General features: G+C 40.5%; 1 protein-coding gene across 3 annotated transcripts in view; it reads left to right on the forward strand.

Annotated features, from left to right (window-relative positions):
- The window catches only part of PGM5 (phosphoglucomutase 5), a 177,007-nt gene that overhangs the window by 108,322 nt on the left and 53,555 nt on the right, over window positions 1–15,130 (forward strand). For all 3 annotated transcript variants that reach the window (XM_017543420.2, XM_037743818.1, XM_017543421.2), the window contains one exon: window positions 14,434–14,569. In XM_017543420.2, coding sequence (XP_017398909.1) covers window positions 14,434–14,569 — 136 coding nt within the window. The remainder of the gene's footprint in view (window positions 1–14,433; window positions 14,570–15,130) is intronic.

Raw genomic sequence — 15,130 nt, forward strand, 5'->3', positions numbered from 1 at the left:
TTTATAAGCATTTACTGAGCATTTACAATATACTATAGTCTTTTAGTTTCCAATTAAAGGGATAAACATTCCATGTGTAAGCCATGTTACACTCTTAGTAATAAATATTTGCCTATTTCAATTCAATAAACATTTATTCAGGGTTTACAGAGTACCAGGCATTGTGTTGGACTGTGTGTGAAATACAAAATGCTTAATACCACACCCTTCAGAATTTCTGGGCACTTTAGGGCACATAAGAAAGATGCACTTGGGAGGCCAGAGAGGGAAGATCATTTGAGCCTAGGAGTTTAGGACTAGTCTGGGCAATGAAGTGAGATCCCATCTCTGCAGAAAATTTTACAAAGTAGCCAGGTGATGGTATGTGCCATGTAATTCTAACTACATGGGAGGCTGAGGCAGAAGGATCTCTCAAACCCAGGAGTTCCAGGCTGCAGTGAGCTATGATGGGCCATGGCACTCCAGTGTGGGTGACACAGCAAGACCCTGTCTTAAAAAAAAGGAAGAACAAATGAAAAAGAGATGTATAGATGGCTGTTCTATGAAGCAGAAACTTTGAAGCACGCAGTTGAGGAATAGAAAATGTGCTATGGGAGATGATAAAAGGAGAAAGTGCTTTTGGGCTGGAGGTTTAAAGCAGACTTTATGAAAGAGGTGGAAATTAAATAAGTGATTAGAGAAGGGTTGGGACAGGGGATGTCTACACAGAGAGGAAAGAGCAAGGTTTTGCCAGGTGGAGGGAGTGATGTCAAGAAAGGAATGGAGGTGGGAGAGCAGGGAATGGGGGAACATGTTCTAAGTAGCCAATAACATTGTTTCTCTAAAGCAGTGTTTTTCCAAATATGGATAAACACTCATTTGGGGTCATGAGAGTAATGTAATATCATGAACAGCTTTAAAAATAGAAACTCTCAGAGTGCATTTCATGTAGTAAAGATACTGTTTTTGAAATGTTCATGTGTGCACATAAATATGCATACATGTATGTATAGGTATAGCAGGTCACATGGGAAAATGTATTTATTGTAGGTTATAGTCAAAAAAGTAAAAAACAGACTGGTTCTATAGCGGAGGTCAGCAACCTTTTTCCATAAGGGCCAGATAGTAAATACTTTAGGCTTTGGGGGCCAAGGGGCACAAAGGTCTCTGTCACAATTACTCAAACTTGCCATTGTAGCACCAAAGCAATTATAGGCAATACATAAGCAAATAAGCAAGGCTGTGTTTGGGTAAAATGTTAATTACAAAAATATTAAGTCCAAATTTGGCCCATGGGCTGTGGTTTGCTGACCTTTGATGCGTAGGGTAGGGTAGAAGAGGAAGTTTTGAAAAGCAGTATTGGAAATACAGGCGAGGGGCCAATTCTTGAAGCCCTTTGCCAGTGCATCTTGGATATTGGACTTGAGTCAACCGGAAATAGGATGCCACATTCTGCATGGTGGGAGGTCAGCTTACAGACACTGCAGCAAGCTTTGTTTTTAGACAGCTCTGCTGATTGCAGCATGTAGGCTGGGCTGGAAGCGAATTTTTAAAGTCTCTCACTTTATAGTTATCTGTAATTGTCCTTTAAAGGAGCATTTTCAGTGTATAAGACTTTAAAATATTGCCTTCTCCGCTATTCTGCAGGTTAAAGTGACTAGGTTGGTTTGACAGATAAGATAAAGCCCCCAAGCCCAGGACATAGTTAAGTGACTCATTAAGTGCCCATAGAGCTTGAAAAAGTTCTCCACTTGAATTAAATCACAATGGAACAGGACAAGTGCAGTGCCTCATGCCTATAATCCCAACACTTTGGGAGGCCAAGGTGGGCAGATCACTTGAGGTCAGGAGTTAGAGACCAGCCTGGCCAATATGATGAACCCTGTCTCTACTAAAAATGCAAAAATTAGCTGAGCATGGTGGTGTGTGCCTGTAATCCCAGCTACTCAGGAGGCTGAGGCAGGAGAATCACTTGAACCTGAAAGGCGGAGGTTGCAGTGAGCTGAGATCACGCCACTGTACTCCAGCCTGGGTGAAGAACAAGACTCTGGCTCCAAAAAAAAAGAAAAATTACAATGGAACCAAAAGACAAATCCCTTGCCCTAAAGTGTATGCCACTTTCCACTGTGCTAATCAGTCTTTCCAATGAAAACAGTGACTAATTCCATCTCTCAAGCACTCGGCAGTAAATGACCCAGAGAAAGTCTGAAGAAGGTGGGCCACTCAGTCCTGGAAGGAAAACGTGGCTTTTTCCTGCTCTTGCACTGAGCTTCCTCACTGCACAGAGCTGGCTGTGGCAGGATCACAAGGGAAGCTTGTTAAAAATGCAGGCTTTCCACCCCACCCCCACTTTGAATCCCTGGCAATATGGAGCCTGAGAACCTGCATTTTAAATGCAGATCCTCAAGTAATTTCCATGTGCAGCCAGGAATAGAAAACATTGCTTCAGAGAAACCAGTAGTTTTGCTTTTCATGAGAATTGGTAGCAAGAATGTGCCTTAGATGCCACACTAGGTTTGGACCTGGCAGTACAAAGGTACAGCAATGTAAGGCTGACAACCCACATTGGAGACACTTTCCTGCTACTTAGACAAGCCGTGTGGCCTCTTTGACCCTCATTCACAACCTGTAAAAGTCAGCAGATCATAGGAGCTCTCTAATTATCTTAGGATGTGGTTTTCGGAATTAGCTAACTATAGGAGAAGAAATGGACGATTCTAGCCTCAGTACAGGGGAGAAACTTCTAAAATTGATCCAAGCTTTCTCAGCTGAAGGCCTTTTCCAACAACCCTGGGCCACGGAGCTATGTACCAACAAGAATGCATAGTTTCATGCCAAGAAAGTTTCAAAATATGGATCTGCCTCAGGCTGAAGAATGCCAAGCCTTTGCCCAGGGATAGATCCAAAAGAAGAAAGACATATCCTGAGTAAAAATTTCCCTTGCCAGCATCCTGAGCTCCCAGAACTTAACCAAGGTCATGAGCTGATGATAGGTCAGTGCTGGGACTTGTCATCCTTGGAAGGTTCCAGGTCCTAGAAAATAGGAAAGCTGCATTTCTTGCTCTATCAAAGAACCAAGGTTATTTAAGAAGCCATCTTTTGTTATGGGACCAGGTATCCACCCACTTCCTGGGAAGGATCTCAGAAAACTGCTTTGCAAGAAAAAAGGAGAATGTTTTGTCAGTCCTCAGACTTAAATAAAAGATTGTTCATCTAAATGGCTTTCCAGCTACTCCCCTAAGTTCCAAACTTGAAGGAATCTGGGCTTGTTCCCATACACAAAAAGGATGTGTTAAAACAGTAACACTAAGATCTGAAAAAACAAAAGCTTTGAAGTTTTGGGGGGCATTTGTTGAAAATGTTCCATTCGTTTCCATCATTGTCATTAGTTTTCTAAGAAGTCATAGCATTTTGGGAATATATAAATTGTTACAGCCCAGAGTTGTGTTAGTACTCACAGGTAATACTGAATGCCTGGAAGATCTCCAAGCTTGGCTACCATCTTCAGTAGTACTACTACTATTATTATTATTATTATTATTATTATTATTTTGGGGATGGAGTCTTGCTCTGTCATCCAGGATGGAGTGCAGTGGTGTGACCTCGGCTCACTGAAACCTCTGCCTCCTGGGTTCAAGTGATTCTCATGCCTCAGCCTCCAAAGTAGCTGGACCACAGATGTGCACCGCCACCCCCTGGCTAATTTTTGTATTTTTAGTAGAGACAGGGTTTTGCCATTTTGGCCAGGCTGCTCCAAAACTCCTGACCTCAAGTGATCCACCCACCATGGCCTCCCAAAGTGCTGAAATTGCAGGCATAAACCACCATGCTGGCCACTCCTCTTATTTTTTATTATGTATTCTTTAAAAACTAATGTCAACAGTCATACGAATTTTCCAACTAGAATCAAGGAATGAAACAATGTTTATTATTTCCATGAAAGCACTTTGTTGAGTCTTTCACAAACATAATAGTGTTTTTTTTTTAAAAATGAGCACTTAGTATGTACCTCTTGTATGTATTTATCTCTTTCTAGAAATTTGGAATTGAATCCGCATCTCCTGGCATTAACATGAGTTGTCCATAATTTTCACACCAAATTTTTCCACTGTGAGCTCTGGAGTACAGTCTGGTACTCTTGCAGTTGGCTGTTTTCATATATGCCTAATTTCTAACACAAGAAGAGGCCCTGAATGTGTGTGTATTCTGTGTCACAAGGACTCGAGTATCTTTTCAGTCTTTTGAGGTTTGCTGGATGCTTCCATGCATGGATTCCATGCCAATATTATAAATGCCCTGGGACAGGCCCATGACTATCGTGTCCAGCTCTATTTCTTTGACAAATGGTAGGCCCTAAGTAAATGTTTGTAGGATAGGTAGAAAGATAAAAGGATGAATGGGAGAAGGAAAGGAAGGCTGGAAAGACAAATGGCAGGTAGGTCGGCGGAAGGAAGGAACAAAGAATGCTCATTTTGTTATTTCTTCCTTGCATTATTAGTAGCTATCTTTTTGTCCTTCTTAAATGGATGTATTTCTGAAGATCTAGGTATTTGGGTATTCCAATTTAAGATTTATAAAATAAAATCACACAAATATAGACCATTTAGAAAGGAATGGAGAGAGATGTTATAAATGATAATAAAATCAGAATTATATAAAATATAATTTTAAATGTTTTCAATCATCATACTTACCAGCACAAATGAATAGCCAACAACTTGCTTCTAGAAAGATCTCCCTTCCTGAAATTAGTGTTAATAAACGGATTTTAAAGTACTTATAATTTGTTGTATTAACTTGTTCATTTCTTGTGCCTGTGGTTGTTGACAATAACAGAAATAGCCATGTTCAACAGTGCTCTAAGTTCCAGCTTTAGTGATCTTTCGTGTGTTCCAAATTCTTAATGCCTTTAGCACAGTCATTTTGTGTTCTATTGTCTTATGGTTAATGTTATTCTCTAGTTACTTTGTGAATGAACATTTTATTTCCCCTGAGAGTTGCAGAGCTTGTAACACGTTTAGGGCCACACCTTTTTCTTCATTTATATTTCACATATGAATGATGTATAGATTGGGTTCACAGTACTGCTGTTGCACATATACTGAGTAAGTTTAACTGTTTCTTATTTATACAATTATTACTTTTACTATTTTATATTCTTCGAAAGGTAAAATAAAGGAAAACTTTAGTTCATGCGCTATCTGGATGGTAATTCCCTCTACATTTGTCTGTTTTCAAATCTGCCTACTATGGTCTCTAGGAGAGAGAAAGAGCCATATCCATACATTTCAGATGACTGAGATCCTGCTGTGCTTCTTATTTGTGGCCAGTGTGTGTAAATTTGGCTAGGTTGCAGATGTGAGGTAAGGAGCCATGATGACAGCATTATCAGTGCTGGATGAGCAGTTTCTCTGTGGGGCTATTTGAAACAGGCTGAGTGCATGTGTGCAGTTCAATCTAGGCTGAGCCAGAAATGGTAGGTGGCATATATATACATACTTTTGAAGCACAATTACAATGAGAATAAATTCTATTCTAAGAAGAAAGCGGCAAGGCACCAGGCACTGCGCATGGGGATTTTATGCATCTGTTATTTAATTTTACGCATATATTATTTAATTTCCACAATTTGATAGCCACTTTTTACAAATAAGAGACTGAGCTTAGGTCATCTGTATGAGGCCACATAGCTACTAAGTGATAAAAAGAGGGTTCCGAGCCAGAGCACAGAGGTGCTATAATTGACATCCCCTAAACCTTCTTATGAAGTCAGAAAATTGAAACTCCCTTCTGGATCTTCTGTGAATGATCAACCCCTGTGCCAGGAAACAGAACTCTCACTTAGTGTTGGAAGAATGTCTCCATGTCTCCATCACCTAAGATCCTTTTCTTGGATTCTCAATAGTCCCAGTCCCCTTGACCCTTCTATTAATCCACCAAGCTGATGAAAAGTGGTAAGAGGGAGTGTTGTGTGACACCTAAGTGTGGAGCAGAAACAAAGAAATGGGGCTTCTAAGACCACATCCGTACTGACCAGAGTATCCTGGGACTGACTTGGAGTCCTGGGACGTCATGACCCTTGGTCAGAGACTGAAGACTTCCAAACAAAGGGTTTCTTTTCCCAGTGTCTAGTAAGGGACTTTTAACAGGGAGAACTGTCCCTTGAGATTTAGATCCAATCCCTAAACTTGTGATATGAGGCTTGCCAATCTGCACTCTAGGAGACTGCTAGCTACTAGGTGGCCCCACTGAGAACAGAGTACAATGACTGTAGAAGTGACAGATCTTCGGCTTTAAAGCCACTGGAGAGATTTTTGGTTCAGTGTATGACCTATCAAGAAACAATTCTTAAACTGGATTTGGTGGTTTGTGCCTGTAATCCTAGCTATGTGGAGGCTAAGGCACGAGGATTGCCTGAGGCCGGGAGTTCAAGGCCAGCCTGAGAAACAAAGCAAGACCCTGTCTCAAAAAAAAAAAAAAAAAAAATGCTCGGCACAGTGGCTCACACCTGTAATCCCAGCACTTTGGGAGGCTGAGGCGGGTGGATCAACTGAGGTCAGGAGTTCAAGACCAGCCTGGCCAACATGGTGAAACCTTATCTCTACTAAAAATACAAAAATTAGCTGGGCGTGGTGGCAGGCACCTGAAATCTAGCTATTCAGAAGGCTGAGGCAGCACTATCACTTGAACCTGGAAGGCAGAGGTTGCAGTGAGCTGAGATTGCACCACTGCACTCCAGCCTGGATGACAGAGTGAGACTCTGTCTAAAAAAAAAAAAAAAAAAAAGTCCTGTTGTTCCTATCTGCCTTGGTGACAAAAAAAAATGGGTTGGGATGTATAAGGTAGGAGCATACTGGTATGCTCAGTGAAGGAAGTGTGTCAGCTGGCTGGCCATGATATGGTTAATCTTCTCCCTGCTCTGGGATTGATGGCTTGATTGCCTCTTAAGTGATAGAGTCAATGCCTAGCCCTTCTATATTTTATTTTAGAGTCTTCTTCACAAGGCAATGAGGTAGGGACCCTAATGACCCCATTTTATTGATGAAGTCATTGAGGTTTAGGGAAGAATGTCAAGCCACTGGCCAAGGTCGCACTGGCTGAGTCACAATTCAAACCCAACCTTGCTGGCTTCACAGTATCTGCTGCTGATGTCTCAGGTCATGCTGATGAGTCATTTCCCACCCTCCCCAAACCCTTTCTGGTTATTCTTTTGGATGAAGGTAGAAGGAATCCTGGGGGACCTGGGGGGATGGTATCATGTAAACAGCACAGCATGAGAAGTTAAGGGATCCAGCTTCCGTCTTGACTTCCCATCTCTTAGACAAATAGCTTAACTTCTCCGTGACTCAGTTTCCTCACTTCAAAACAACTCGGTTTGAGGGGATGATCCATAGGTTTCTTCCATCATGATACTTCAGGTTGCTTCTAGCTGGCTACCTTTAGTGAGGAGCAAATCTGATGAATTATATGCACTACATGCTAGAGAGGCATTCATTTAGTCATTCAATGAATGTTTACTGCACACCTTCTATGAGCCAGCTCAGGGTAGAGCGAGGAGTAATTTCAGACACAGGCCCTTTTCTCAGGGAGCATATAGGGTATTGCTATGGTCAGGATATCAGCCTTGTGTAAAATACTATTTATTGTTATTTTACTTATTAAATGTGTTGTGACATAGAATTATTCATTGGGAGCCACACTGCCCACAGCACAGGGTGTGTCCTTTGCTACTATCTGACTCTTCCGAGCTCACACCTGGCTCTGATCGACTTACTTTGTAGGAGAGCTTTGTTCTCTAATTGATGAACATTTGGTACATTTAAGAACACTTTTTAAGAATAGAAAGGTGACTTTTTTCAGTGAGCCTTGCTTTTTTGCTTGATGTTAAAGACCTGAACATAAGTGGTTTGAGAAATGAAAATCAATCTACCAATCTATTGATCAATGGATCTATTTCCATCACAATTCTGTAGCATGTTCTCAAATCTCAGATTTACCCAAAAGGGGCGACCCCATTTTAACCTCTTAAGTCCACTATTTTTCGAAGACAAATCCTTGTCCTGAGTAGCTGAAAAGAGGATGAGTAGAATTTAACTGCAAATTAATAAAAACCATTTCTGAATGAAAATGGTAAACTGGAGAAATAAAGGGAAATTTTGCAGCTTGTCCTTTAGAAAGGGCTCTCACCATATGGGATGTTTTACCTACTTTCTTGCAACTCCTGAGGATCACAGCATTGCTGGGATCATCCAGCAGCAGTTAAATCCATAGGCTTTGGAGCCAAATTGCCCCGCTTGGAACCCTCTTTTTACCACTTAGTAGCTGTGTGACCTCATACAGATGACCTAAGCTCAATCTCTTATTTGTACAAGGGGGCTATCAAATTGTGGAAATTAAATAATAGATGCATAAAATCCTCAAGTGCAGTGCCTGGTGCCTTGCTGCTTTCTTCTTAGAATGGGAATTTATCCTCAGTGTAATTGCACTTCAGAAGTATGCATATATATATATATGCCACCTGCCATTTCTGGTTCCAGAAACGTGTGTGCTAAGGCATGTGCTGAATGTGCACATCTCCTAAACATCATCAGGAACCTCTTTGAGTGAGTGGTCTTTCTTATTGTATGACCAACAATCCTGGTTTGTCCAGGACTAAGAAGTTGCATGGGATATGGGTCTTTCCGTGCTAAAAGTGAGAAAATCCCATGCAAACCAGGATGAGTTGGTCACTGCAAAGCTGGCAAAGTCCTCAGTTTTCCAGATGAAAATGGCAAGGAGAAACCTTGATACTGAAGCTGACTCCAGTGAGAAACCCCTATGTGAGCAAGGCCAGGGCCATGCATTAAATGAGAGATCAATGGCCACTTTCCCTTAGGACCACATTCAAGCAAAAAGAGGAGGAGACCTAACTCCTACCCCAGGCATTCTGCCCCAAACATGAGGCTGCATGCAGTGCCTTTCTGCTGAAGCAAGTGACTCTCAAGCCTGGCTGCCTGTGAAAATCACCCAAGGAGTTTTTTTTTTTAAAGAAATACCAATGCCTGGGCCCCATCATTCAAAGCTTTTTATTTTATTGGCCCCAGGGCGAGGCCTGAGCATTGGTATTCTTTAAAAGTTCCTTATGTGATTCTAATGTGCAGTCTAGGGTTGAAAACTGCTAACCTATGTTACAACTTGGAGCTGGTAATAGGTGCAAATTGACTTATATTTTTCTAATTGAAAAATTTAGAATTTCCTTATCTGAGTTTCAGCTGTAATGGCTTGATCCGTTAATAATGTGTGTGATGCTTTCTTGAGGTGATGTGTCCACACTGGTATTTCCATGTCAAGAAAATGCCTTTGAGATGATTGAATATTCTCTTTATTTTTCCCTTTTCTTTTATGAGGGCAATATACTTATTAGTGTCCTGCCTAGCTCAAGTAGCATGGTTTTGAAGATTGAGAAAATTCAAAGTTTAATTTGGGTAGAGGGGGGACAGTGATATTACTCTGGAAAAAAAAAGGGGGCCTTCTTTTCTGAACCAGTTTTTGCCAGAGTCATGGCAGAGAAGAGCTGAGTGCCCTCCTTCTGGTTTATGAGTCGAGATGGCTGCTTCTCAGGGCTGCTCAGAGTAAGGTTGTGTAGGCTGTGCTGCACTGGGCTGGATAAGAAAGGCAAGGTGAATGGTACTTACAGCTTTGGAAATATGGGTACATTCTTCCTGCAATGTCCTGAGCCAGGTGGCAAGCTCTGGTTGCGTTACCAGCCAGAAATCCAGAAGAAGCAAGCTTCAAAAATTGTGCTGGTGTTACTCAGTGCTAAAAAGACATGCATTCTCAAGCCATAAAAAGATGTGAAGGAACCATAAATGCAGATTACTAAGTGAAAGAAGACAATCAGGAAAAAAAAAAAAAAAAATAAAAAAAAATAAAAGAAAAAAAAAAAAAAAAACCATACTAGATGAGCCCAACTATGACTCTAGAAAAGGCATGCTTTAAATGTGAATTTCTATGCACCATTGACAACTTTCTTTATTTAATTTTATTTATTTATTTATTTGAGGTGGAATTTTACTCTTGTTGCCCAGGCTGGAGTGAAGTGATGTGATCTCAGCTCACTGCAACCTCTGCGTCCCAGGTTCAAATGATTCTCCTGCCTCAGCCTCCCAAGTAACAAGGATTACAGGTGTCTGGCACCAGGCCCAGCTAATTCTTTTTTTCATATTTTTAGTAGAGGAAGTGTTTCACCATGTTGGCTTGGCTGGTCTCGAACTCCCATCCGCAGGTGATCCACCCACCTTGGCCTCACAAACTGCTGGGATTACAGGCGTAAGCCACTGTGGCCAGTCAACAACTTAAAAAATTTATTTTTTTTCTTATGAAATAATATATTGTTATTGTGAAAATATTTAAAAGGAAAGAGAGGAAAAACATCTGCAGTTCTACCACATCGGAGATAACCATGTTAACAGTTTGGTGTATATTCTTCTGTTTACCTGTGTACACACATATATACATGTCTATATTTTTAATACAAATATACTGAATATTCTTTTTTATAATATTAATATAAATATTTAATACAAATATATATTTAATTAAATATGTATGTTTAATACAAATATACTGAATATTCTTTTTTAATGAATTTTCCATTTATTAAAATTGAATAAACAATTGCCCATTGGATACACGTTTGCTGTTTAAGTGATGAGTACCCTAAAAGCCACTAGGCAATATATCCATGTAACAAAACGGACTTATATCTCTTGAAACTATAAAAATACAATAAAAAAGAAAAGGATTGGATTAACATGATTTACTTTGTCTACACACAAGCTTTTGAATGAATTTTCTACGATGATTCTATTGTTCAGCCATCAAGCCTGGGTAACATAGTGAGACCCCATCTCTACAAAAAGTAAATAAATAAGTTAGCTGGGAGGGGTGGTATGCACCTAGATTTCGATCACTTGAGCCTGGGAGGTCGAGGCTGCAGTGAGCTGTGATCACACCCTTCCACTCCAGCCTGGGTGACAGAGCGAGATGCTATCCAGAAAAACAAAACAAAATGACATTTTTTCAATTTTTCTTTATTCTGTTATGTACTTCGTTAAATGTCCTATAACTTAAGGTTAAGAAATAAAATAGCTAGGTCGAAAGCAGCATGATATTTTTAAAGACTATTGATCATAATTGCCAAGTTAACTCTTCCCCTGTCCAACCTTTGCTAACCTGACAGGCCCCAAGTGGTATCCGATTTTACACACTTTTCTTTGACCACAATGAGGATGAACATTTGTTCCGACGTTGACTGTAGTATTTTCCTCTGAAAATTGCCTGCTTATGCCCTTTCATGCTGTTGTCCATTGAGGTTTCTCTTTTTCTTACTGACTTACGAAAACTTTTAATATCCAGCCTGTTAGCCCTACCATATATATAGCGTGAACATTTCTACTCCCATTTGTACTCCGTTTCTAGTGGGGTTTCAGAAAACCATTTGATACCTTTGTACTTTCTGGTATTTCTTGTTTAATCTGCCTATCACTGATACAGCATTAACATTCACTTGCCTGAAAGGCTTTTGAAAAGGAGAGTTATAACCCCCCAACCCCCTCCAAAGCAGACGATAATCATCCAGTGGAAACATCTGTGTAACTAAAGCATCATTAATGTCTTTGTCCCAAACTCAAAGAACTATAAAGGGCATTGTTAATTTTACTTCATCATCAGCCCCTTATTAATCTTGGCAAATGTTTAACTTGTGGGCAAGGATATCCAAGCCAACTCACAATTTACTATGCAATTGGCTACAAATGTTGAGGTGGGTTTTTTGTTTATCCAACTAAAAGAACTTTATGTTTCTGTAGCACTAAATTATGACATCTTATCTCACAGATTTAGCAGCATCTAATGGTTCTATCTCTAGGTAATGTAATCCAGCTGGAGTTTGAAGGTACGCAAAGCCCACGTTTTAGAACAAAGGGGTATTTTTGTCTAGCCAGTAAATAAAAGTGATTTTTTTTTCAGCTATAAAAGGACAAAAGGTTTTGAAATGATCCCACTGGGCAGGGTTTCCTAGACTTGTTTTTTGGCAGTTGGCCATGGAGCTAACTCAGTCTTCCAAACTTCTTCCATTTTTGTAGCAGGGTGAAGAATTCACTAGATGAGACTAGAGACACTTCTTGGTGTGATGATTAATGCCCAGGGTCCTGTTAGCCCATAAGCAACCACAACCTGACATTCAACATGCCGTTAGCAGAGCCTTGATCAGTGTGTAGGCAGAATTAAAAACCTGACCCTTTTTCTTATTGATTTTAGTACCTTCACGGCCCTCCTCAGGGTTGTTTTCTTTATTGAGAAAAAAACAAAACAAAACATTTAACATTTATAAACGTCATAAGAATGGTAAATGGGCTACAGCTTTAGTTAGAAGTTGTCAAATATGTTTGACTTAAGTAAAGTGTCGTTTATTCCCATTGTATTATTTTTTTCAGGGGTTAAACACCTTTCCCTGGTTGGGTTTCCCTGCTTGGTTTTCTGTGTACGTTTCATAGTTCCGAAACCCGAGAGTACTGTTGTCCCTTCTCATTGCCCTGCTGCAAGAAGGTCCACCTCGTGGACACAGTCCTGTTTCTTAAGACGTTACTATTGCTAGAGTTAGAAGATAAAATTTCACAAATAGCCAAGAACAATTTCTGAAAGTGTGTATCGAAAAATGAGCACTGTACTGTAATTTGTACAGCTTTATTAAAATTACCAACAACAAGATCAACAGCAAAAATGTGTGATATCCCAGTCACTGTTCTGCACACCTAGACATATTTAGTTGCTTAATGCTGACAGTAACCACATGGGTTATGGCCTGTTATCCTCCATAGGTTACAGATGAGTACAGCAAACAAAGGCAAATGGTGGAGGCAGGATTAGAACACAAGAAATCTAACTCTTGGGCTGTCCTCTTAACCTGATTAAGTTGATACAACAATGCTGTAAAATGGGTGAGGGGGTCCCCATTTTACAAATGAGAAGCTGAGGCTCAGGGAAGCTGATGACTTTGTAATAGCTTTCCAGACATCTGTGAAGTCACAATTTGGTTTAAGCACTGTTCTAAAGCCTTTCCCATGATACCACATGTCTCGCACTACATTTCTTTACATTCAGGGCTTTACTCACTTCAGAGAGAGCTTATAATTTGCTAGCAGGCAGATAACTTAAATGGGCCTGTGACACATTCTTCTGGGTTCTCACTGCACGAGAAGCTGGTTATTTAGACTGCAGTCTTCATCTGTGTGCATGATGCAATAAGAACTGCCTCTAACTCTTTCTATATGAATCGCTATGAGATTTAGCTTCTCCATTCATCCCTGCCTCAGGGACTTTGCTTTTTTTCTGTACCCTAGCTTGGAATACGTCATCCCTAGGTCTTGGCATGGCTGACTCCTTCTGAGGTGTCAGCTCAGATGCCATTGCCTCAGTGGCGGCAGACCCTAATTACCTGTATTAATCTCCTATGGCTGCCGTAACAAATCGCCACCAACTGAGTGACTTGAAGCAGTAGAAATGTGTTCTGTTATAGTTCTGGAGGCCAGAAGTCTAAAACCAAGGTGTTGGCAGGACCATGCTTCCTTGGAAGGCTCTAGAGGAGGATCCCCCTTGCGTCTTTCAGATTCTGGTGGCTCCACGCATTCTGTGACTTGTGGCAACATAAGTTCAATCTCTGCCTCTAACTGCATATAGTTTACCCCTCTGTATTTCTCCTCTTCTGTCTTCTCTTCTTATAAGAACGTTTATCATTGGATTTAGGTACCACTTGGATAATCTGGATGAGATTGCAATAATCTCACCTCAAGATCACTAATTTACTTATATCTACAAAGACCATTTCCCCAAATAAGGTTACATTCACAGGTTCCAGGTGGACATAGCTGTCGGGTGGGGGACCGCCATCCAGCCTTACGTCAAGTAACCTTTGTGCTGTTACGCTCTGTGACATCATCACCTCTTTATTTTCTTCAAAGCACTTGTCCTTATTTGATGCATCTTGTTCTCTTATCTGCTTTTCTTTGCCTGACTTCACTACCTCCACCTACTTGGATGCAAACTTTATGAGTAAAGAGCTATCTTGTTCACTGCTATACCCCAAGACATAGAACAATGCTTGATGTACTGTAGGGGTCACCAAATATTTACTGAATAAATGAATAATCTCATTGAACTAATGAGATGTCACCTTGGCTCTTTGATTCCTTCAGAAATTTCCATGTTTTATTTTTTGTTATTTTTTTCTTTGAATTTCAGTTGCATATTTTTCAGAAACTCAAATGTATTATGAGACATATATTTAATATAATGGGTAAATAGATCCAATCATTTCCATATAACACTCGGTTGCTAACTGGTCTTCTTAGCTCGTTTAGCTTTTGCTTTGCTCCCAGAAATGAATCCTCAGCAGAATCTTTCTTTCACCCTTAGGCTCTGACCACCTCCGAGAGAAGGATGGCCTGTGGGCTGTCTTGGTCTGGCTCTCCATTATTGCTGCCCGGAAGCAGAGTGTGGAGGAAATTGTCCGAGATCATTGGGCCAAATTTGGCCGCCACTACTATTGCAGGTGAGAAGAAGGGGAAGGGTCTCTGTATGAACCCTGAAGAACTACTCCTAGAGCAAGTTTCTAAAACTGATGGGCTAAAACCTTAAAAATGAGGCATCTTTCTGGAAGATCTGGGGGACACAAAGGCTGGAGCTGAATCACCCCTTATAGATGGTTGGGGGTGGTGTCAAAGGCTACCAAGCTGGAAGGCACCAATTTCCCCTCTCTGGTGACATCACTCTGTAATCTTTTCATCAATGCCATAAAGGTGGCCATTTCAAGAGGAACTCTGAACTTCAGAGCTTTGAAAAGTTATTTGGTAACTATTGTGGCTGTGAGAGTTGTGCAGTCAAACCAGAGGCATTTCTTTCTTTTCTTTTCTTCTCTTTTCTTTTCTTTTCTTTTCTTTTCTTTTCTCTTCTCTTCTCTTCTCTCTTCTCTTCTCTTCCCCTTCCCTTCCCCTTCCCCTTCCCCTTCCCCTTCCTTCCTTCCTTCCTTCCTTCTTTCTCTTTCTTTCTTTCTTTCTTTCTTTCTTTCTTTCTTTCTTTCTTTCTTTCTTTCTTTCTTTCTTTCTTTCTTTCT

Source organism: Cebus imitator, unplaced genomic scaffold (assembly GCF_001604975.1).
Source record: "Cebus imitator isolate Cc_AM_T3 unplaced genomic scaffold, Cebus_imitator-1.0 Scaffold155, whole genome shotgun sequence".
NCBI classification, from domain to species: Eukaryota; Metazoa; Chordata; class Mammalia; order Primates; family Cebidae; genus Cebus; species Cebus imitator.